Here is a 26,513-nt window from a genome sequence, read left to right on the forward strand (position 1 = left end):
GGCACACTTCGGCCGATCGGTATCACGAATCCGGGTGGTTTCGCTCCGATCGCTTGTTCGCCCTGAGAGGTTTCGCTCCGAATGCATGATCGCCCCGAGTGGATTCGCCCCGATTGTATTAATAAACACTACAATACACACTGCTTGTTGCTTTGGTTTTTTAATATGTAATTTAAATTATTTCTATCTATACATAAGTGGTAAATTAAATGTTTTAGAAAGTAATTTAGTTTAATTAGACAATAATTTTATACACATCGCCTGAGCAGTTTAATTAGTCGGCAATTAATCCATCATCAATAAAACCGTTAAATAAATAGCTTTGATTGCGATCTAATTTGGAGAACTAAATGATGAGTATCTCAAGAATTCGTTAGCGCGTATTTTTTGGAACCAGTATTCAGAAAGAGTATAGCGAAGAAATGGTTCGTGAATGCTGCCTCTACTGCCATAAGTTGGTGAGTACCTAAAATATAATGCATTATATGATATGATAGATTATAAAATGATATAAATAATGCATAAAATTCCATAAGATGCTCGCATATACATGTTAAATTAATGTATTCATTATATTTTCAATCGGACTTTGAATATTTTCTATTTTGCAAGCTATATGATATTTTTTTTATGTCCATTTGGCCATTGCATATATATATATATATTACCAATGTCATATTTTATAAACTGATTATAATGATCATATATATGCAGAAGAATTAATCGTTCTTAAGAATTTTCCCTTGTTAAATCAAATATTACATTTTCCAGACTTATTCCAGACAGAGTAATTGCAAATAATTATATCAAATAGTGTTGATATACAGTATAAAAATAGCAATAACAAAAAGAAAATTAATTATTAAATCTTCAATACTATTTGATAAAGTTTATTTATTGATTTATGAATAATATTGATTTTATAATAATAATATCCATAAATATATTAAAAAAGAAATGCATACATAGACTAAACATTGTTTTATGAAGTGTCCTTGGTATAATTTTGAAAGAGATATACGTATAAATAATTTAAATAATATTAATTTAATTTAAGAAGTATTTTATTCAAGTATATAGATACATTGAAATGGATTGAACAGCAGGCATAATGCCTATTTATGTTCTCTCCTGTAGTCAAGGCATAACATGAGTAATTATATAATTTTATATAAGATATATATACATATATATTGCAACTGAATTTCGTATAATAGATTAATATTATGAATAGCATTGGAAGGAGGTACAGTGCAAAAAAATAAACAAAACAAATAGCTTATGATAGGAAAATGAAAATTAAAAAAAAGATAGAAAAAAGATGGTTAATTGCTAAGGTTTATCACTTCCAAAAAGTAGATTATTAGAAATAATATTGGTGTTGAATTTTTAAATTTAAACATATCTTATTGATATCATCATCATTGCTGTCATTACATGGTTTCGTCAGAAGAGATGGGAAAGAACAACAATTTCCACTGGCATTTGCACTGATGTCATCAAGGCAGGAGTCGGATTATGTAAAGGTAGAATAATTGTTTTATGTTGTTGTATATATACCATTCAAGTACATTTATAGTATTATATTTAATAAAAATCAAGCATAAAATGCATACAATTAATGAGTTTTATTTTATTGTCTTATAGGTCTTCAATGCCATTCTTGAAGCCCTTCCAGCAAGGCCAGCTGTTGAGATGTTTATGGTGGACTTTGAGCTAGCTAAGAGGCTTTTAAAAAATCTTGAATATATGTTATAAATAGCATTGATAATTAACTACAAAAAATATTAATAAGTAGTGTAGATATATATGGTATTTATGATCTTATTTTATTACAGGTGCCTGGAATGCCATTTCTGCAGTATTCCCTGATGCTGTGACCAAGGGATGCACATTCCATTGGTGCCAGGCCGTATGGAGGCACATCCAGGAGCTGGGCCTTGCAGCCACATACCTGAAGAGGGAGGCTACTCATCGCTACTTGAAGCAGCTTATGGCCTTACCGTTCCTACCTTCACCAGACATCCCCGCCGCATTCCAGACATTGAAGGAGAGAGCTAACACAGAGCCCCTCCAGTCCCTGGTGGGTTACATCGACAGACAGTGGATGAACCATTCCGTCTTCCACCCATCATCATGGACCGTCTACCGCCAGGCCGTCAGGACCAACAATGATGTAGAAGGTGATTATATATTGCAAATAATTTTTGTGATAATAATTTTGTTATTTTTTGAAAATGAATTTAAACATTGTGTTCTAGAGATATACATAAAAGTATTCATTTAAAAAAAGGTAAACTGTCTTGTGAACAATAACTGCATATAATTATTAATTATTAACCTGATTCTTTTTGTATTTTTGGAAAATGGCATTAATGAATATATTATTTGTATTTATTAAAGGTTGGCATCACATGGTCAACGGCAAAGCTGGACATCGGGGATGCACCTTCTACAAGCTTGTCCCTCTTCTTTTGCATGAGGCAAAGTTGGTGGAGACTCGTGTGTCCAGCGAGAACCTCTTCAGGGATGTAAGACAGTCATCATCTGCAACCCAGAAGAAATTGACGGAGGCCTGGGAGCAGTATGATGCAGGACAGTTGTCAACTGGACACTTTCTACGGTTGTGCGGTACCGTGTATGCTCCATGCGAGTGACTTGATACTACTGTGATTTCCGGCTGTGCAAATTAAGTGTGCGAGTGACACCCATAGTGAACTAATAGACTATCACTAGTGCTTTGAATTTGACTTTGATAGTGCACCTACCTCCTCAATCACTAGTGCTTTTTTTTAAAATATGTGTTGATGTATGTTGATATGTTTTCTCAATATTTTCTATGACTTTTATATTACAATAAATCTATAAAAGTTTACATGTCTTCTTCTGTTCACCATATAATTAAGTTAAAGAGTAATAGATGATAAAGATCACAACAGCATAATTATCTATATATACAAGATGAATACTACATAATTAATTAAGAAAACCTATGAACATTATACATAATTAAGTGAAATCACGGAAAATTTGCAAAAAATGATTTCACTCCCATGACAATGACATTACAAATGTTCATAAAGGCATTAAGAAAGCAATGTAAGTAATGTTAAAATTTTACATAACTAAGTGAAATCACGGACATATAATGGCTCAAGGAAAATTGGCTAAAAATGCCTTCACTATACACAAATGTTTATAAAAGGCATTAATTAAGACGGCTCGATTACGTAAAATCACGATAATTTTAAATTATTCCATAAAACACAACGTTAGCAATTATTTGGGGTTTGCTTAGATCGATAAATACAGGTAATCATTGATCGTTAATAATACCTATATCATATATTGAAAAGGGGCGAAACCACTCGGCGCGAAACCTCTCAGGGCGAGCAAGCGATCGGAGCGAAACCACCCGTTACCGGTATCACTTCTAGGCGGTGCGTCGATTTACCCAAATGGACCCAAATGAACCCAAATGGACCCAAATGGCGACCAAAATGGTCCCAAATGGCGACCCAAATGGCAATTAAAGTGGAAAACAATTATAATAAAATCCTGATTACTAATATTATTACTTGTTTTAGTCATTTCATGGGGTTGTTAGCCGTTATTATGAAAAATAAAGACCCAAATGGCGAATCAAAGGCGATTCAAGAAAAATATAAATTACAATAAAATCATTTTTACTAATCTTATTACTTGTTTCATGAGGTTGTTTGCCGTTATTCAGACGAATTAAAGATAAATCATGATGAATTAAATGAACGTAACTGTTGGGAAAAATTTAATAACATTTTTATAAATAATTATGAATATTATAGCTCTCTTAATTAGCAGGATAAGAGATGAATAAAACAAATAGTATTAACAGTGTTCAAACGTGATGTTAAAAGTGGCAGTGATTTCGTTGCAAAAACATTTAATGTGGTAATATGGGATTATAAAAGAGCAACATTGTAGGTATTTAAGACCAATCAAATGAAAATTAAGGCGAGATACAGCACGATATAATATTTTTATTTGCTACCAAGCGAGTATATGGGACGAATTCTATCGTTAAACCGGGTCCGTAGGACATCTGTCATTTTAACGATAGAACATTCTATCTAGGAGGAAATAAACAATAGGACATTTTGAACTAAATAGAAAGGAATAAAATGAAAAAATAAACAGTTAAAAAATTTACGTAGATATTGCATATAGTCAAACCATTAAATTTTAAAAGTGGGAAATTACACACCGGGCTCTCTCTCTCTCTCTCTCTCTCTCTCTCTCTCTCTCTCTCTCTCTCTCTCTCTCTCTCTCTCTCTCTCTCTCTCTCTCTTGGGGTAGGGGGTTGCTCTGTATGTATCATAACCATTAAGATTAGTAACTTTTGCATACTTATTGAAAAAAACATCGATGTTACGTTAAATATAGTTGCATTGTTTTTAATTTTTTTTTTAATTTATCACATATTTTAATTTTGCAGTATCTATTTATTCCTCATATGGGCATTTTACACGACTTATTCACCCATCTACTTTATGTTCAGTGATGACTGCCATTCGATATATTGTTTCACAATTATTCTTAGAGTTGCTATTTAGTTAGTACAGCTACTGTTGGATCTAAAACCTGTCTCGTTCGTCCCGTAAAACTTTATGCACTGCATCTTTCATTTTGTTTACAATAACTCTACAGAGGATCTTACTAGTTTTCTCATTTCAATTACAAAGATATACTGAAATAATTTTAATTATTGTTTTGGACCTTCGGCTTTTATTTTTCCAAATTTCCCTAAATTATGGCTCTTTATTGGGGTGGCCTCCTCGTGGCAAGAGCTGGGCAACGTTATTAAATAGACAAGTTAATCATGATTCATTTTTAACTTGTCTGAATAACGGCTAACAACCCAATGAAATGACTAAACAAGTAATAGAATTAGTATTGAGGATTTTATTATAATTGTTTTCCGCTTAAATCGCCACTGATTTGGGTCTTTATTTTTCTTAATAACGACTAACAACCCCATGACATGACTAAAACAAGTAATAATATTAGTAATAAGGATTTTATTATAATTGTTTTCCACTTTAATCGCCATTTGGGTCGCCATTTGGGTCCATTTGGGTCGCCATTTGGGTCCATTTGGGTTCATTTGGGTCCATTTGGGTAAATCGACGCACCCCTTCTAGGGACTCAACCGAGGTTTGCCGAATGCACACTATCATCAAATTGAAAGTAGTCAAGGAAGTATCATGCATCGCCTTCATGATAACACCAATTCAAATGTAAGAATTATTTTTCTTGACATACCTTAACTGTGAAACTGTATCGATCGATCCCATACATAACAGAGAGCGAGATGAAAGGTCTAATTTTAATTAGATTGGGTTTGTAGCTATTCTCTTTTTAATTCTCTTTTGAGAAGTGGACATAGTTTAAAAATGTTTAACTATAATAGTTAAGATACGATGTATCTGACAGTTGAATAAGGACACACAGTTTCAAGTAATAACGAGTTCTCGACTATCGCTCGAATAAAGGCCCCGATTAATCGACTAAGCTAACCGAGTAAAATTGACATCGTTATCAACTTATATAGTACACAAAGAAAATATGTGAGTTATCTCCCTGTAACTGCAAACTTCACCTTAAAGGTCATATGAAACGATATCCTGACCATATTGAGTTATATACAAGAATGAGTTCATAAGTGCCTATTTAATAAGACTGACATTGTTTATTGAATATTTTATGCGAAGTGTGAGCGCCACAGTCGATCAAAATCACTTAATCGGGAAAAGGAACATTGACTTACGCGGCTTACCTCCCTTGCTTATGACGTCAGTAAGACCCAATGGTCTTATAAAGCTATGTTGTGAATCCAAATATCCATGTCATTTTGCAGCGTTTTAAAAGAAAAAAATTACTATTTTAGATAAAAACTTGTATAATTATACAATAATTAACCACGGCAGTATTTTTTCTCTCAAGAAATGAAATCGTGTGCGTTTATATTTGATAGCGTGTACATATTCAGTTTAGATACTGCGCGGAGAATGAATGATTGTCTTTATAGATCTAATCTACATGCAAGTATAATATACTTTTAATATATGCATGTGTATATGTTTTATTTCAATCTTTTTAATGAAATTGTCAAATTCAAAAATAACTGACTGTTTTTCCCATTTGCACGTTCATGCAATTCATTAAGATTTTTTTCTAAACAAGTCGCCTCGTGGTGCCTCATTCGCTTCACGAGTATATTGTTTGTTTCGCTTTCAAATTCACAAATATATTACCATTTAATTATTTTTAGTCTAAGAGAAATTTCTTCAAATGTTTTGATTTTGAAACATGTACTTATATATGTGCGGTGTTTTGATTTAAAAACGTGTATGTGCTGTGTTTACTCACAGATTCCTTCTATCTCACTTTGTTCCGCAATTTTTTCTTTCGTTCTTTTATTATTATTGATGCTTGTTCTGAAAAAAATCTATTGATTATCTTCACATTCGTTCACAACAATATTTATCAAACAACCGATTTATTTTACCGATACATTTCGAAATCGAAGTGCCATATTTCCGCGATCTAATTTAATAAAACGTTAATACACGAGTACACAGAGTATTTTCTAAAGATATTGCTACATGTATATATCAATAAGTCAGAAATTAATATTATTTTAAAATAAAACTCAAGAATAATTTTGCGTTATTTTACAGCAGCTCTTAAATACAAACTATGTACACAATACCTCAAACATTTTCATTGGCCTGCCTTATACTTTTTTATGTGACAAAATAAATCAAATGAATTAAAATGCTTTAATTCCCTTTAGATGTAGCTCAATCATTATACGTATCGAAGAAGAAAATGATGTTTCTATTTCAAAAGGATCAGGATAATTCATTAATCAGCTGTTAATGTTTAGAGCATTTCTTTCGTTAAATTTTCACTGCAGTATGGGATCTCCTTCATTATTTTACTCTGGTGAGAAGCTGATAGTAGATTTATTCATTAAGGAAACTAAGTCATCTGTACTATGAAATCAAATGATCTCATTTGAAAAGAAAGAAACGTTCATATATGCAGAAATAACTAAAATCAAATCGATAAACTACTGTAAAATTACACTTTTTTTGATGCATTGTTTACATCGGTGGGTCTGTGTGACGTCATAAATCCACAAAATCAAGAACGATAAGCGGGGAAGAATTTTTTCAGGTGCAGAGTTTTCAAGGTTATTTCTCAGTAATGCAAAGGCAAAAAATTCTTACTTCACGTATTTTAACATTTTTTTTTACCAAGCTTTATATTTATGAATGAAATCATAGTGTTAAAAACTGTTTCATATGACCTTTAATTCCTTGTAAAAACATCATTGCATGGGGATACATTGACACATTGTTCAAGTTTTTTCCTTGCTGATGTATCATTGCTATGCATTTGTAAAGGAGGGATGGGCAACGAAATATATATATCGTAATTAAGGTATATTGCTGGACTGTGAATTGAACTTGGGACCCCAGATCGAGTTTCTTTGTATATTTATAATTCTTTGTTTTCCCTCGGACTGAAATATTTCATTTGTTTAAACATGACTGCTTTATACATAGGCGTATGAACCAGGGGGCTGGGAGGGGGGCTTAGCTTTTTAACTTTTTGCAAAGTTAGACCTAACCATTAGGAACATAGCATCATAGAGGGATCAGCCCCCCCCCCCCTACCCTCCTTTTTCTAGCAGGAAAGATAATTGTTCCAAATTTACCTTGAAAAGATGGAAATATTGAGATATTGAATCACAGGTATACTAGCTCTATGAAAGCATAGGGCCGCAGCAGTATTAATATTTTTTATTCGTTTGTTAAAACAAATTATTGATTTGTTAAAATAAATTATTGATTTGTTAAAACTAATTATTGATTTGTTAAAATGAATTAGTTATTTGTTAAAAAAATTAGAAATTACTATAACAAGTACTCTGTCCAAAAATATTTTATGCAGCACATTTTTTAATTTGATATTTTAAATTGTATGAATAATTGTATGAATATCTCAGAGTTCATTCAATTTAATGAAAAAAAAAAAAAAAACGTATAATTTTCCTGATGAAACCTCTTTATTAGCTTGTTGGGTTTCAATACAAGCGACTAAAAATAAAAAAAATTAATTTGCATTGCAACAGGCATAAAGAATACCAGCGGATGATAACATTGAAAAATTGTGTGAGGTATTCCGACTTACGAACGACTCTCAAATAGAGAAAAAATGTCAATATTACTCATTATAAATCTCCTAAGGGACGTTGGATCGTACAATCAAATTGTCTTAATTTTTTTTGCTCACCTGAACCAAAGGTAGCTTACTGCAGGGTGTGGCCAAAATGGTCATTTAGTGTTAATGTATATAATGTATATAATAAAGGGGGGGGGGGGTTATATGTCTTAAGAATGAAGTTATGAAGCTGTCTATCAAAGTTGAGATATTGTGAAAAGATTGGAAAGAGTTTAAAAGGGGGATGTAACATTTAATGTAGTTAACTTCCATTGGTTGTTCAAAACGGAGTTATCTTCCCTTGCTTGTTCACATTTAGTAATTAATCATTTAAAATATTGTAATTAAGAAGTTATGTGATTAAAAGAGTTATACAAGTATGTTAATTACTCAAAACAGCCAAAACAATTTTTGAACTTTCTAAATAGAAAATAGACTTCTTAATAGTAAAGAAATAATTGGCTAGCCAAAATAACTGATAAGTGCTACATGTAAAATGATGATTTTGGTATAAATGGCAGATGGTGATTCATTGATAGTGGTTGAATATTGAAAAGTTAAAATATATGAAGGGATATCATTGGTCTTAATCTTAACTTGCCTTGGTGATGGTAGATGAGAGGTTGTTAAAAATATGAAACATGTAAATACTAGCAATCATGTTTTCATTTATGCACACATAAACCTATCTTGAAAGTTAACAAATATGGAAAAATTATTTCCTATCAGAGTCTTGCACCTTTTCAATATCAGGTCATGCACTCTATTATGCATTAAGGCTAAATAGATTCTCAAATTTTGGCCATTTATGCACATCTACAGCATCGATAAGCATTTTATTCCATTATGCATATTTACATGCAATACTAGTTGGCTATGGAAAGGATAAAGAGAGGTTGAAATCATTCCCATAAGATTGGTCATATTTCTTCATGAATATTAATTACATGAAAGAGTTATTAGAGACAGTTACTTTCATGAATATACATGACTGCATGTACTTCAATAATGCGCTAAGTCCATAAACTCTAGTAAAAGTTTAAGGTCATGAACTTATAAAAATCTTGAGTACCCGGTAATTAAAATTCTAAATTTTATTGAGAAAGATATAACAAAAAGAGTAAATAAAATGTACCATACAATGTAGTAGTATAATTATGTAGAAGTGAGACTGACAGCAAACACAGATTGACACAGAAACTGACCTGTATTTCTTAACTTTTATGATTTTCTTAAAAAACTTTGTTTCTAAATAAGCAGTATTTAACTTTAACTGATTTGATTTTTTTAAACCGGTCTTATATTTGTTATTTCTAAAATTCCAAATTAGAGACAACAACTAAACAATAGCATGGGTTTGCGGGAACAAAGTGCATGAAAACAACTTTTTATTCTTCCTCCTATGGCTTGAGCCAGTTCATATGTTTCTACAAGCAGTAACTAAATTTCTATTTTTAGAGATGATTGACTACAAAGAATGACAGCAGGTCTCATTGAGCAGGGAGTTGAGGACCAGATATGGGGAAATTTGGGAAAGAGGCTCATTTCTGGGTACCGGTAAGTATATGTATGCAAATTGTAATAAGCATTATTCAGTATTCTCAGTCAGTTTGCATCATGAGAAACAGGGTATTATTTTGTTTGGCAGTCAGGAAATTTAAGCTATGCAATGTCTGTTAACATGTATAGGATCAGCTGTCAATGTCATGTTTTTTTTTAAACCAGGAATTGGTGTTGTTTTTTTTTTGAAAATTTGATCAACATTTATTATGTTGAGTATGTAATTGGCTCAATGTTCAATGTGCAATTTTGCTCTGTAAATACTGGTAGTATTTCTTTGATTAAGAAGAGAACAAAAACCTTTAGAACAGAAGTAAAAGGGCATGTAGTTCACTCAAAGTTTATGGTAACCATTGAAGTTGAAAAAGTAAAACAGTGGGTGAAGAGACCCTTTTCCTTTCCGTCGTCTGATTAGACGACTTGTTTTGATGTCATTATTTAGGGTTGGCCTTATTCTTTCCAATACATGTATAGTGTAAACCTAAGTGCATTGAAGTGGAAGTGGAAATGGTGTGAGTGTGCGAGGGAGAGAGTGTGTCGCTTTGCAGTATCGATGCAATCGTAGTTGAATGAGAGACCACAATTAATTCCTTTCTACTTTTCTCTCTGTACTAAGAAGTGCATATTAGATGACCATTAATGGATCATTGAAATATTAACATGAATTTGTAGCTGTTTGATTGAAATGATTTTGAAAGAAGAAAAATGAGAGAATCAAACTACAAAGATCAGACATAAAGAGTGATGGTTGTCTGGTTGTCTTCCTGTCCCTGTGTTGAACAAACATAAACAGCATTTGGTGTTTTCATTTCATTGTAAAGAATAATATGTTATTCTAAAATGGGTGTAAAAAGTTTATTAAATACCATATGTAAAAGGGGAAGAGGGACAATTTAAGTGTCTGTATCTCATTCTGTATATGGAGAGAGAGAGAGAGAGACAGACAAACAGACACAGAGACAGACAGACAGACACAGAGAGAGACAGACAGACACAGAGAGAGACAGACAGACAGACACAGAGAGAGAGAGACAGACACAGAGAGAGACAGACAGACACAGAGAGAGACAGACTGAGAGACACAGAGAGAGAGAGACAGACAGACAGACACAGAGAGAGGCAGACAGACAGACAGACACAGAGAGAGACAGACTGAGAGACACAGAGAGAGACAGACAGACAGACAGAGAGAGAGACAGAGAGAGATTAGTGGGAATAGGGAAGGGAGAAATGCATAGTGTGAATAGAGAAGGGGATGTATGAGGAAGAAAGAGAAGAGTAGGCGTGAGTTATACTGAGAATGACATCTGCATATCAACTAATTTCTATACCCTATGTTGGAGAGATGTGTCATTTATATAGGAGGCCAGTTTTTAAACTGATTGTGATGTAAATTTTATATAATGCAGCTTGAATAAGACATCATCATTTCGTCATTATATCATCCGTTTAAAGAGCTCTCATTATTCTCATTAAAAAATCATCAAAGTTTATACGCATGTAAGTACATAAAATGATACATTCTTAGTATGCATTGCTTAAAGGGCCATGATCACGAGTTTGGTCAAAAATTATTTTTGCCTTTTTAATGTTTACAATGCTTCAGTATGGCTTATCTAATTGTCAATCAAAATTTGAGTGTTGGTCATTGAGTTATAAGTGAGATACAGAGCTCACAGTTCTATGTAAACAAAGCTCAGGCCATGTTTTTGTTTACATTTTGAATGTTGAAGAGAAAATTCTAGTACTAGACCTAAAGTAGTTGCAGGTCTGTAGCTCTAGGTCTGAAAAAATTCAGATGGACGACCTTGGAGTTGCAGTGCTTCCCATAGTAAAATATCATGTTCGATGATGGCTAATTGGAAAGAGTTATAAACAATGTTATAGGAACTCTCATAATTATAGATTGTAAATGATTTGGTTTAATTCAAAGTAACATTATTTTGTTTCTTTGTAATATTCATTACATGTCAGAGAGGTATCGACTGCATATAGATGTGAACATGTGATAAATATGTTCATGTTCTAGATATCAGTGTCATCCTTTGTATCAATTTGACCTGAAAAATGTGTGCATGTGTTCACATTATATTTTAACGAGGCCGGGTCTTATTTGTTCTGCCCTAGATTTTTGAATGAAATTTTTTACATGAATTTCTACTGATATAATAATTATTTTAAGATAAAAAATAAGACATTTACCACACCGTTTGTTTAAGGGGTCTTCTCAAAGTTTGTTAATTTTTAACATAGGACCCTATGGGATTTTGCTTGAAATGTATCAATTTTGCACATTTTTTATATTTTTTTTAAACTTCTAGCTGCCCTAGGGATTTGTTTTTCTGTTCTACATATTAAAGTTATTGCTAAAAAGCATCAAATTGTCAAATAAAAAAAAAAATTTACCTCCTGGTTTGTTCCAGGGGTCTTATCAAAGTTGTTTTTTGTATGCACAATTTCCCAGATTTGTCAACTAATGGCTATTTTTTATTTGATAAAAGCGGAAATGGTGATCTTTATAGTATTATTAAAACATCCAGACATATTTAAGTAATAAATAAATATTTAACATCACTTATTAAGGGTCATTATATAAAATACATGCCGTGGTTACTGTCTTGAAATATATGAAATAAGCTATATTTAGGCGGGTTAAGAAAATGTGACAGAGGGCCAGGCTTGCTGAACCCTCTTCACGTTTTCGACCCGAGCCCAAATATAGCTTTTAGTTCAAGACATTTATGTTTATTCCACAATATGATATCAATTTTACGCATTAAACGAGCTATTTTCAACAAATTTCGCTAAATATCTGCAGTTGAAACTATCACGCCATGGCGTCAATCAAGCAAAAAGATAATGTCACAATACAAATGAAACGCTGCGCGAAAGCGTGCATACTCGTTCTGTACTTGGCTTCGTTAAAGGTAATTTTAATATACATTGTAGATGATTGCCTGTCTGCTCATCTTATCATCCCTCCTTGTTAATATCGGTATGTCCTGTCCGACCGGTAACAACGTTATCCATAGAATTGATGGATCATGCTGCAAAACAATTAAGTGTTTAAAAAGTAAGTATGTGAAGTGCACTTTCCATATAATTCTCGCTCTCTCTTTGTCTGTCTCTCTGTGTCTGTCTGTCTGTCTGTAATTTGTATCAACACCAGAACTAGTAACAACTGATGAACATTGTTTTTGCAGACCAAGGTTACATATTGTGCTCTAGCAGGAACACACTAGGTTATGACTCCTGTTACGACTGTCCCATCGGAACTGTCAACGAGTTACCAATGGATACCTCTGAAATAACATACAACTTTGGAATCCAAGAAGAACAGTGTAGTAAAATTGACTGTGACTGTTTACCAGGTAAGGCAAGAAAAAGAGAAAGACTTTCTATGATATGAGGCTTTCAAATTCATTTGTTTCTCTCCAAAGGGAGATAACTATGAAAATGATGAAAATAAAGTTAGGTTGTATTTCTCAGCTAGATGGCCATTGATTACCGGCCCGGGTACTATTAATCAGTTTTGTACTCCACTCATGTGACCAAGCTATTCTTTTTGCCTGGTATCTCTGTCATGCCTTAACAAATGTGATATAAATGATATAAAAAGGAACTTAATTTTTAAGATCTTATGGTCCTACCCTGATGAGGATTTAAATGAGGGTTGTTACAATCACTATTGATGCACAAGTAAACATTACAAAGAAGTTTTTCAGTCTTAGTTGATTACTGGAGAACTATTTTATTTTGTGATGAAAAATATTTATGACTTTATACCATGTATTGTTTTAATTTTGATTGTTATAACTTGTTGTTTTCTATCTTATGCAATGCAGAAGCAGAGCTTCTTAACAGGGATGAATGCCAAAGGACAGGGAATAAAGAGTGTGCCTGTAGAAGACAGGACCTTCGCTATGGCGATGACCCTAAAGCATGTAAAGGGCCAGTCAATGATTCTGACAAACTGAACTCGATCAGAACACCGGGCTTCGAGTTAAAGAATACTGGTATGTAGAGGACCTATAGTCATATCAAAGGCTGTTTTTTTTCTGATAAATTTTGTGATTAAATTTTATAACTTTAGTTTACATTGTAATTAAACATGGTAAATGTATAACATTTTTAAAAAAAATACTTGTGCAGATAAAAATGTTAAATAATTTTGATAACCTGTGTCAGCCTAATTCAGCCATTTTTTTTCATTGCTGTTCGGTATCTATTGATCATGAAGTGTTTAATATACATGTTTATCTATAAGAATCCCTTTTTTTTTCTTTATATTTCATTTACCAAGCAATTAATTTCAGCAAAAGATATGTATTATCATGAATTTAATTGGGAAATTTACAAGCCCAAGGCTGGGGGGGGGGTTACCTTTAGGGTTGTAATTTTTATGTTTCCCTGTTATTAAGGCATTAACTTACCTTAGTTTGAAAGAAACTGTTGAAGATATTTTATCAAACTCCAGACAAAGATACAATTAACTGTGTCACATTTTTCTGACCTTGGCCATCTCTATAACTTTGACGTTTTCACCACCGGTATTCCTTATTTTGCATAAAGCTTTGTATTTTAGATGCTTTTTAGAATTTTTTTCATCAAACTTCAAAGATACGTATTAATAGCTACATGTTGAGGACCGTTTTATTAGGATTTTTTTTACACTAGTAGTTTATAAAAATATAAAACCCCTTTTTTTCAGAAAAAATGTTATTAAAATAAAATTCACTTTTATTTTACTGTTGCACGACCTTTTCTTATGTGTCAATAAATGTTTATATCATTTTTAGCTCACTGAGACGAAGTCAGGGGGAGCTTATGCTATACCCTCGGCGTTGGCGTCGGTGTCGGCGTCGGCGTCCGGACCTGGTTAAAGTTTTTGTTGCAGGTCCTGTATCTAAGCTATTACTTGTCCTATCTTCACCAAAGTTGCATGGATGATGCATCTGGACCTACTTATGGACTTGAAAGACTTGGATGCTGAATATGAGTCCTAAATTTCAGATGCTGGAGGAGGTTAAGGTTGTTGGACCCGGTTAAAGTTTTTGTTGCAGGTGCCCTTTGATAGCAATATCTAAGTTACTGCAGGTCCGTACTTCACCAAACTTGCATGGATGGTGTGTCTTATGATACTGATGCACCAGACAGGCTTGGGTGCTGAATCTGAGCTATAGGTTTCGGATGCTGGAGGAGGGTAAGGTTTTTGGAGTTGGTTAAAGTTTTTGTTGCAGGGGCCCTCTGATGATTATATCTTAGTTACGACTTGTCCTAACTTCACCAGACTTCCATGGATGGTGCGTCTTATGATACTGATGCACCACACAGGCTTGAATGCTGAGTCTGAGCCATAGGTTTCAGATGCTGGATATGATTAAGTTTTTTGGAACAGGTCACATGTTTAATAGATGATAGTACTTTCTCAAACTTGCATAGTTGATTAAACTGTAGTATGAATGAATCACAGAGGAAGCTTCAGATGCAGAGCTTGATCTCCATTATCAAGGATGCTAAAAAATATATCTTAGTTATTACAGGTCCTAACTTCACCAAACTTGAATGGATGGTGTGTATTATGATACAGATGCACCTGACAGGCATGAATGTTGAATCTGAGCCATAGGTTGCGGATGCTGGAGCAGGTTAAGGTTTTAATTGCTAGTGCCCTCTGATGATGATATCTTAGTTATTACTGGTCTGAACTTCACCAAACTTAAAATAATGGAGACGCGTCTTATGTATACTGATGCACCTGACAGGCTTGAATGCTGAATCTGAGCCATAGGTTTCGGATGCTGGATGAGGTTTAGTTTTTTAGGAAAAGGTCACATGTTTTATAGATGATAGCTTGCATAGTTGATTTAACTATATTATAAATGAAACGCAGAGGTTGCTTCAGATGCAGAGCCTGATCTCCATTATCAAGGATGCTAAAGAAATCTCCTACCTCACTCAAACCTGCTCGATAGATAGATGTGTTTGTTGATAAATGATATAACATGATTCCTATGATATAGTATTGTATGGTATGAAACAATATTGTTAAATATGATACAATATAATATAATATGTAATATTATAAAAAGTTATACGATACGATATGATATTGTAATTTTTTTTTGGATATTTTATGTTATGGTACAATATCATGATATTGTTATGTATAGTATTGTATATTATGATACAATATTGTATAATATTACATTGTATTATTAATTTAATATTTATTAATAATCACATGATACTATTACATAAGATATTGCAAAATATAAAATTGTATCCTATGATACTATATTGTATATTCTATAATATTGTATCATACGATTTTGTATAATATGATATTATTTCTGTAATATAGAATTATATCACATGAAATTGTGTATAATATGATATTGTTATATAATATCGTATCATACGATATTGTATAATATGATATTGGTTTATAATATGATATATTATCACATCACATGAAATGGTATTGTATGATACTGTAAAATATATTATTGTATCATATGATACAATTTGTATAATATAATATTGTATTATATGATATTTTACTTTATCATATAATATTGTATCATATGATACAATATCATATTTTGTATCAAAAATGATACAGTATCATACAATATCATACTTTGTTTTCCCTTGGACTGAAATGTCACATTTTCATTGGTTTAAACATAGCACGTGATTGCCTCATATATCTCTATATTTGTTCTGTGAGAATTAATATTAGGCAATATGGCCGTCATTGGTCGACGCTTCGCTTACTCATTTCGACATTTCGTAGTATTTAATACATAAACCGCATGCCCTAAGTTCTTAAAGTATTTGGAGTAGTTGCCCTTTGAAATTCTTTAAAATTAGAGTACCCTTAGAATATTGACGTCACATTGTTTTGTCTGAGGCAGAACAAAATAGCAGCGTCAAAATTTGCTCAAATCTCTGCAGAGGAAAAGGAGGAAACATTTAAAATTGAATAGCAACAAAACATTGTAAGTAAACATGGGTGAAGCAAGGATTTTTAAAGAATATTTGAAAGGTGAGATTGAAAATTTTGAAGAGTTTAAATGAGTTAAATTGGACGAGATGTTAGGCATCTTGTACATGGCTTTACGTAGATCATCGCTATTTGTGAATAAATATGGCTCTTGATAGTCCTCGGGAAAACAAAACACTTATTAGGTTAGTTACTGACTCACTACGGAAATATATTGGGTTGATCAATCTCATAGACAGCTCGGCTTCGCCTCGCCATCTATGAGATTGATCAACCCAATATATGTCCGTAGTGAGTCAGTAACTAACCTAATAAGTAATAATATTATACAATATAATATATGTTTCAATGTTATGATGTATTTTGTAATATGATATTGTAATATGATACTATATTGTTTTATATATTATGATTTTTGATCAAATACAATAACGTATAACACAATACAATGTCATATCATAGGTTACAATATCATATCTCATCATTGTTTATTATGGTATTTTAATGTATTATATGATATATGACGAAATATGATAGGATGCAATATTTAATTTTATATTATTGTATTGATTAACATATGAACATATGATTATCATACAATTTTTTAACAGATGATATACAATATTGTGTCAAAACAGAATCCATGAATATCCAAGATCATAAAGTATGATTTTCATTTAATATGATAAAGGTGGTCTCATAAAGGTGAAGTCTCATAAGGGTGATGTCTCGTCTTGGTGAGCTTTGTAATCTGTGATTACCTATGTTTTTAAAATAAAGTTGCTCAACAATTTTATTATAGGGGATGTTGGCGAGTGTGACCAAGGACACTTCAAGAATAAGAGTGATTACTCCATTTGTATACCTCACACAAAGTATGTTACCAAGAGATTAAAATGTCTTTAGTTTCTGATTATGCTTTGTTGCCACAAATAATCTGTTTGAATTTTTTAAGAGGATTTTTTTTTTAATCTAGGTAATGAAATGTTAAATTTGTTATTAAAAGCTGAAAAATGAGCAGGTCATAGTTGATTAAAAAATACAAGTACATTTTTAAAAAAATATGCATGGAGATAATTGTTCATTTTCAGATGTTCAAAGGGCTATTCTGTGATTTTTAATGGTTCCACAACTGAAGACAGACAATGTCGGCTAGTCACTAAAACTGTAATACCTCTAACCACAAAAAGGGAGCAACCAACCCCAACCATGGTGCCATCTGTCACTTCCTTGCCACATTTAAGAAAGGGAGAACTATTATCTAAACAGGGAGAAATACAGAGAACCAAAAACATTGGAACCAATTTTGGCTCTCCTGCAGAGTCTGGGATGCAAATAACTCCAGAAGTCAATGGCATCTCTACTCATCAGCCAGAGGATCAAATGACTGGTGGTTAGTTACTGTAAAAGCCTTATTAAAAGTGATGAATTTTAATATGTGCGAAATTGTAAGAAGCATTACCTGTAGGTTATAAAACCTCTATTTGATTTACATCTACCAAGTATGATTCATGGCAGGTATGAAGGTAGCGATGATTGCAGAAAAAATTTACATAACTCTCTAATGCGGATTATGAATTTTTTTCTGCAATGTCACCACCTTGATATCCCACATGAATCATCAAAGAAATCATTTTATTTTTGAAAATATAACACATAAACATAAATACATTTGGGGTCCAATTGTACAAAGGAAAACATTTATATTATTCACAAAAACTCAAGTATTATATTAATATTTGGTTTTTCTTATATGGAAGCTTTTTGACACATTGTTGGTTCTTGAAAATTGTTTAGACTTTGGCCCCTGGACAATTCTTGGGCCTCACATGCATACGGGTTCGAAGTTTGATGTAGGTTTATTTATATAAACAGTTGTTTAAGATCTTTTTGAGAACTGCAGTGCTAAAATATCCTATCACAAAAGGGGCTCAGTGATAAACATAATAATATAAAGGGGTAAAAAAAGAATATTTTTTCATACAGAATCTATCAAACTACATTGTCCAGATATTTTGTATATGACTCCATTAAGCTGATTTTATCATGTCTAGTGTTTTTCAGTTGAGCAATGTGGTCCATGGGCCTCTGGTTTTAAATGGTGGCCGAAAACTTTATGTCTTTTTTGCATTGAGGAAAATATTTTAATGTTGTTGCTATGGAAACTGAATATGCATTGTCAAAAATATACAAACATAGAGTCTCTATATTGAACACCCTTTTAAGTTAGAGATATAATGTTTATATCCATGATAGTGCATGGTCACATGATGCCCAGCTAGTATAAGTACTGTACTAGACTAGTACACTGTACAGTCAAACAAATCTACAACATTTGCAATGAAATTGAATCTTAAAGTTGTTTTTTTTGCTGGTATATTAATGTTATTTTTTAAAAATTATTTTGCATTTTGAGTAATCCACTTTAACTTGGCTGTATGTTACACAATATAATTGTCACAATGAACATTTTTCAGATGGACAAAGTAATAGTCCTCTTGCTATAGGATTGGGGTAAGTTGAAGTTTTCTTTTTATTTAAATTTTCATCATAATGAATTTAAATGCTGCAAGAACATTATCATAAGAAATGATATCTAAACAAAATTAAATGGAGAATCTTTAAAATGTTGTAGTTGTTCAGTTTTCATGGATTTGTTGATATCCCCTTACCCATGAACGAGGAATGATGAAATATGTACAGGCTATATTCTATACATGTATACACATATTAATGTATTTCCTTGAGTTAACAACCACACAAACCCTGATTTAGAAATTGGCAATCCATAAAAATTGGTCCCCATGCAATAAATTGAAATGATTCCACCGTATGCTACAATTGATTTCTCCCTACCATTTACTGGTACATGTATATGTATATGCAATAGCATCAAGTGTAAGCTTAAAGATATCTTTTTTGAAAATTTACAAAAAGCCAAAATTTCCAAATACGTAAAGGTACCCTGACATCTAAAAATAGTTATTTAATATCCATCAGCCCCCCAAAAAACACGGTAGAATTGATACTTGTACCAGAATGCTTCATGAATTTTACGGCAATTTGGTTGACAAAAGCAACTTGGTAGCCCGTAAGACTTTCGTATGTCTTGATTGAGACGAAACATCGAAATTTGGATTATGTTTTTGCTGTTTATATCTGTTTTGGAGTACAACCACTACTTTACATGTAATAGTGTGTATGGCAATTAAGTCAAACTGTTTCTGAATATTTACTTTTATGTTTCAGATTTGGGTTTTCTTTGTTTTTAGTCTTAATAGTTGTTATTATGATATTATGTTGGCGATGTAAGAAGAAGAATAGAAATAAAGATTTAGAGCAAGGTAAATAAATGCTGTGCTCATACATGTTCTCATTTACATTACAAACCTTCTCATCACAAATTTCAATTACATTTAATGAAGTCTTATAATTGTTTTATTTTAATTGTTACATATATGCAGTTTTACATATTGAATATGAAAAGATCAAATGTTTATAATGAATTTGTTGTAAGATTTATCATGATTTTGCTATAGATGTATGAAAAAAAATGTTTTTCCTCTGTCCCTTCAAAGATGCTATGTACAGTCGATCATTTTGTTGTAAAATATCAATGAATTTTGTTAACAAAAAAGACAAACAAACAAAAGAGCAACACTACTTTAAATAAAAGTTCCCCCTTTTATACTCTTTACAGATATCCCTATGCAGGAACGTGTCAATTTACAAAATTCTGGTACAGTCCCTGCAACATTTGGTGAAACAAAAGATTTACCTGAAAATAAACCTTTCTTACCTGTGTGCAATGGATCACAAATGGACCACAGTAGTGAAAAAGACGATGAAACTCTCAAAACAGATCAAGATGGTGCTGAACAGTATACAAAGTTACACAACCAGTCTTCTTTGCCAAGCAGTGAAGTATCAGAAAATTCTCCCTATGCAGAGAAGGAGGGTTATGTGTTGCATACTGTAGATAACATTGGACCAAATTCTTCAGAGGAAATTCAGATTGTGGAAGAAAGCCCTGAAGAAATTGGAACGGGGATGTTAGAAACCCAGCAAAGTGATCAAGCTAATGTGACCCCAAGAGATGAGCCATCATCGCCAAGCTCGAGAAGGACTGACCTTCATTTTAGTAATCAGTTGTTTTTATCCCCCGTCCTACATACAACTGATTTACAGAGCATTTCAGTGCCTCCCCATTCATTAGGTTCTTTGAAATCTGACGGGATGTATTCATCATTTTCTTCAAATTCACTTGATATGGTGAATCGAAATAGATATGCATCCCAAGGAGACAGTGATTATGGAACAGGTATAAAGTAATAAAAAAAAACTACACCATTTAATTATGGATATGCCTTTAAGAGTTTAAGACATTAATATCATGATTAGTTATGATTGTTCACGCTGGCGTTGGAAGCAAATTGAAATAGGGGTAACTTAACAATTACCTTGACTTTTGAAAAAGAAAAGGATAATGATTGTGTATATCTTAGCCAAAAAAAAAAAACTCTCCCCTCCGACGCCTATGGTTCATGATGATCTTGAAATTTATGATACAGTGAAACCTGCATATCTCGTTTTAAAATAAGGGGGTATACATGTACATGTATTATGTTATGATGATAATATTTACAATGATCCATTAAGTATTATCTCCATCTCTGAAGGAAGCCAGTTCATTCAAACTGCTACTACATACCAACAATAAATTTAACGCAATATTATTTGTAGGGTCATCTACTTACCAATAATAAATTTAACTAAATATCATTTGCAGACTCATCCAGGAAAAATGATACTGACAACTCAGTGTCACTGTCATCGGACAATAGATATCAGGAGCTGTCTGTTGATTCCTTGCAAGATTCTAGGCAGTTATCCACAGATACACAATCCAGTACTAAGACAGGAAAATCTGTAGCTGTCGGTAATAACAATTTATTGAACTGATGGGATAACCCTTTTTATTATAGTGATTTTGTTTTGTCTATTGACAGGTAGAGTTTGTAAAATACAAGAATTTAATTTAAATTTTAACTTATGATGACTTTGATACATGTATTTCATTGAATTGATTGCTTAAATCAATCTGTATTAAAGAGCACATATCGTATTACAATTTAGCTTTTTCTAATTTTGTTCATTATATTTTATAGTGGCACCCTTCAGAAGAAATGAAATGAAGGTATGGCAATCAATTTTGATAATCAATATTAACTCTCAATCGGTTTTGAGTATGTACCATTTACGTAAAAATTACCACATTTTGTTACTTTTTAGCTCATCTGAGCTTCATTTTTTTAAAGCTCAAATGAGCTATTCTCACTGATCACTTTTTGTCTGGGTCCGTTTGTCTGTAAACTTTTTTTTACATTTTCAACTTCTTCTCCAGAACCATTTGGTAAATATCAACTAAACTTGGCACTAAGCATGCTTATGTGAAGGGTATAGGGTGGGGGCCACATTAGGCGGTCAAATTTTTATGTAGGAATATACATGTATAGAAAAAATCTTTTTAAAAAAAAATTCTGCTCAAAAGTCAAAAGCCAGAAAGGCTGAAACTTTGTGGAAACATCATTAGGTAGTATAAATTCAAGATTGTTCAAATGATGATTCCTGTGGGTAGGGTGGGGTGGGCCACAAATGATATCATCCTGGTTCAATGATAAAAATTATTTAAGAATATCTGGAGAAAATTTTGAAAATCTTTTTAAACATTCAAGATCTATTTTACTGCATTGTTCAGATATTTTGTATGTGACTCCATAAAGCTAATTTTATTATGACTTAAATTGTTGCTCAGGAGAGTGATGTGGCCCAAGGGCCTCTTGTTTTTCATACTAGTATTGGATATAGTGTGAGCGTCAACAACACGATGCAAATGTTATGAACTCTAAGGGAATTTCACACATGTATTATAATGTTTCATTTGCATGTGGTAAGGAAACCATTAAATTTCTGGACAAGATGATTAAAGCATTTTCAATTGGGAGTTTTTTGCAAAAACTATACCTTTTTAAATTCTTTTCTTTCATATTTATTGGTAGAGAGTATATAATTAGTAGTCTGCAATACTTGTGCCTCAATCAGAAAGCATCTGACCATAACTTTCTTGATGAGTATATTATAATTAAAACTCTGTAGCAGTTGAGATTCAAAGTAATATTAGAGTCTTCATACATTTATGGATTTTCATGTCAGCTTTGAATTTTGTCATTCAAAAGTGATTATAGCAATAGTTGATTAACTCTGTGTTTAATGACTATAATTTGACTATGTCATATAAATTACCCCTCCCCCCCCCCTTCCAAAAAAATAAAATGCAAAAATGCAAAAAAAAAACTTAAAATGATTGAGAGTACTGACTGTTGCTCAAAGCTCTTAGAGGGAACTAGCTAAATAAGTTAAATTTTAGGCACAATATTAAGAAATGGTTTCCCAAAATGTAACAAAACTTGTAGTAAGTTTGGTCCTAGCAAGGTTTAGTAAATCAAGGAACTATCTCAGTGAATGTGTAAAAGAGCCTATAAAGATTCTACCAATCAAACTAGCCAGTATTTCTCACATTCCCTTGTTCAGATTATTGTAATTTTTTGGCTTCATTCTTTTTCAGACTGTCGATGAAGAGGAAACCTGTTCTAAATCGCCATGAATTTTCTAATCAGATTATGTTGCAGGATTATAGTAAGGAGGAAAAAAAGAAGATGCTAATAAACAAAGGGAAATTAAAAAAGAAAAATTCCCACTCCATCTTGTGTATCTTCTAATCTATTTCCTCACAGTTCAGGAAAAGCTTATAGCCATTTGATACAGAGCATGACGCATATTTTCAACTTCCCTTTGTAAACAAAAAGGGCTTATTGATTTTGCGGTTATTGGTGCAGATGTCAAAGTACAAACAATGTCGTCTGCTTGATTATGATATCTTGTGCAAAACAATGCATCATATGATTCTATGACATTATGTGCAAGCAACAGTGTTAGCATTATGAGATGGTTATTATTAATCATATGTTGACCCTCTTTACACTGCAAACTAAACAAAACTGGTTGTTAAAAACGATTTTCATTGATATAGAGAATGAGTCCATGCTGTTTAATTCTTATGTATTTATTTGAGCATAGTCTAAAAATTGTGGAACATTTCTATATATTTGAAATCGTTATAATTAGATCTGAAACTTGAATCTTTACCATTATAACAGTGATGTCATTGTGCCAAACTTGTAGACTTTTTATTCAACATACAAGAGCTTGTTCATGTACCCTATTATGATATTAGAGGCCTGTGGGATTACGATACTTGCTTGTAATTTTTTCTTCATTTTCTGATAAATATATATTCATTGTAGATATATCTTAGAAATTAATGTTTTATCAACTGTTAGTAATAAATGAAGTTGATGAATTTGTTTTTGTAACATTTTACATCCTTCCTTGCCATATTCAATGAAACCCTTTGTGGTTCAACTGATTCAATACTTAAAGGAAATAGATAGATTTTAGATATGTACATTTGTATTAAGTCACTTAAGGAATGTTTATGTGATTGTAAATTATGTATGCGAGCTAGATAGGAATTGATTAAGAGGATGGACATTTCTGTGCAATATATTTATAGTTATTTGTGATATATAGTATGAATGAAAATGATTTAAAGCAAAGACCTTTAATTAATTGAATTAATAAAAATTCAAACCACATTGTCTGTTCACATGGTGTTGTTACAAATGCTCCAGGAAATGGTATTTTAAAGAGGAAGTGGAGGAGTTTATGGTATACCGTAGGTGTCATGAGGACCTGGTTAAAGTTTTTGGTGCAGGTCCTGTATCTAAGTAATTACTTGTCCTATCTTCATCAAACTTGCATGGATGATGCATCTGGACCTACTTATGGGTTTGAAAGACTTGGATGCAAGAGAGTAAAATTAAAAGTACATACAGTCAAACTTCATTATCTCAAACTAGGTGGGAATGTTTTAAAACTTCAAGATATTCGAGTATTCTAGATAGTGAGGGTAAAAAAAAAACTAGGTGGTTGGGACTTGCAAATCACTTTGACATTTCCATTGTAATCGTGATATCAGTGTTCGAGATATCGAAAGTCAACTGTACATTTTGTTTGCCATTTATCATTTTTTTTACTTGGTGAGGAGATGAGTGTGTAGCGGTGTTAGTACAATGCATTTGTCTGCACACTCCTATCTACAGCAACTGAGCATGCTGTTTTAAAGTGTTTCTTTGCATGGAAAACACTGCATAGATAACTCTTTATTAACTCCATGGTCCCTTGTTGCACACCACTGCCAATATATCCTTTCCCACCAGAGATAGTACCTGCATGCATGTGGTCAGTCTTGCAAACCTAGAAACTGACCAGTATCAAAAATTCTCTAAATATACCATACTCTAACATGGATTGTCTAATCAAGTGCATTAATTAAAAGTTTCATCCTAACGTACTTGGTCAGTCCACAAGGTACAGTGTAAAATGAATTACCCCCGGTAATACAAATTTGATAAAAAGCTCAACTGCATATTTCCCAGAATTCCTATTCATGATTCTAAGCATGCAAAACTCTATAGCAAAAAGAAAAAAAACTAGACATGATCTCGTTGCGAGCAACGAGGAGGTCTTCCGTCTGATTTTAGAATTTCAGATATATGTTCGATCTTGATTTTGCTGTGAACAGCTAAACACGTGTAAGAATAGAAGAACAGGATGTACATTCTAAAGGCCAGATACTATTTTGTTTCAGGTGTAAGAGCTTTGTTCAACAAGTGTTTAGAAATTCGTCACCATTCTTGAGATATCTGAGAAAAAACGTTTTAGGGGCGGGTCCATTATCTCCTTATTGGGGCCACTGTACCAAAGTTTGAAGGCTGCAAGATTAAGGTTGTGAGATAAATATATTTGCTTCTATAATACATTACAAAATATACCTCGGTTTAGAGTTATAGAAAAAGGGGCCAGCCCCTTTTTCTTGGTATCAAATGAAAGGTCATTTAATTTTAAAGACATTTGGCTCAACAGTTGTTAAGAAATTCGTTACCGTTTTTGAGATATCTGAGAAAAACGTTTTAGGGGCCGGTCCCTTATCTCCTTATTGGGGCCGCTGAACCAAATTTTGAAGGTTGCATGTTGTTAGTTTCATCATTTTGAGCATCTTTTATTCTATACTGCATTTCAAAATATTTTTACTTTTTGAGATATAGGTGATCAAAGTTTTGGACTTTTGACCCCTTAAAACCCCTAATTACGTAACACATGAAAAAATCGTTATGCTGTCGGGCTTCATAACTGTAAGATAAACATATTTGCTTCTATAATTCATTACAAAATATACCTCAGTAAAGAGCTATAGATGAAAGATTTTAGAGCTCTCTAGGTCCCTAATATAAGGGGCCAGCCCCTTTTTCTTGGTATCAAATGAAAGGTCTTGTAAATATAAACCTTTTTCACATTACATGTTTTAATAGAGTATTTTCCAGAAATGAGATAAAGAAAGAAAAGCACGAAAATTCACGACGTTTTTTTAAACTCAATATTTGGGCCCAGGCGAGCGTCGGCATTTTTTAAGATAAAAATGATTTAAGACCTTCATGCACAACTTCAGTCTTTTGTCTACCAACCCTGAAAATTTCAACTTTATATCTGCAAT

General features: G+C 32.5%; 2 protein-coding genes across 4 annotated transcripts; both read left to right on the plus strand.

Annotated features, from left to right (window-relative positions):
- Positions 1-19: 19 nt before the first annotated feature.
- LOC105322593 (uncharacterized) lies at positions 20-2,875 on the plus strand. The gene is made up of 4 exons (XM_066087609.1): positions 20-1,526; positions 1,648-1,718; positions 1,837-2,183; positions 2,404-2,875. Exons 1-4 carry the CDS (start codon positions 1,494-1,496, stop codon positions 2,655-2,657), a joined length of 705 nt encoding a protein of 234 aa, XP_065943681.1. The 5' UTR covers positions 20-1,493; the 3' UTR covers positions 2,658-2,875.
- A 2,298-nt stretch (positions 2,876-5,173) lies between these two features.
- LOC105346879 (uncharacterized) lies at positions 5,174-24,555 on the plus strand. 3 transcript variants are annotated; one of them, XM_066087728.1, is made up of 14 exons: positions 5,174-5,276; positions 9,730-9,828; positions 12,781-12,904; positions 13,035-13,202; positions 13,677-13,847; positions 17,643-17,715; positions 17,932-18,100; positions 18,164-18,233; positions 19,318-19,354; positions 20,090-20,184; positions 20,541-21,161; positions 21,630-21,779; positions 22,009-22,037; positions 23,466-24,555. In XM_066087728.1, exons 2-14 carry the CDS (start codon positions 9,790-9,792, stop codon positions 23,502-23,504), a joined length of 1,785 nt encoding a protein of 594 aa, XP_065943800.1. In that variant the 5' UTR covers positions 5,174-5,276; positions 9,730-9,789; the 3' UTR covers positions 23,505-24,555. The 3 variants fall into 3 exon arrangements, with proteins under 3 accessions (XP_065943800.1, XP_065943798.1, XP_065943799.1); XM_066087726.1 differs by having other exon boundaries at positions 17,932-18,233; XM_066087727.1 differs by having other exon boundaries at positions 5,271-5,378; positions 17,932-18,233.
- Positions 24,556-26,513: the final 1,958 nt, after the last annotated feature.

Source organism: Magallana gigas, chromosome 6 (assembly GCF_963853765.1).
Source record: "Magallana gigas chromosome 6, xbMagGiga1.1, whole genome shotgun sequence".
NCBI classification, from domain to species: Eukaryota; Metazoa; Mollusca; class Bivalvia; order Ostreida; family Ostreidae; genus Magallana; species Magallana gigas.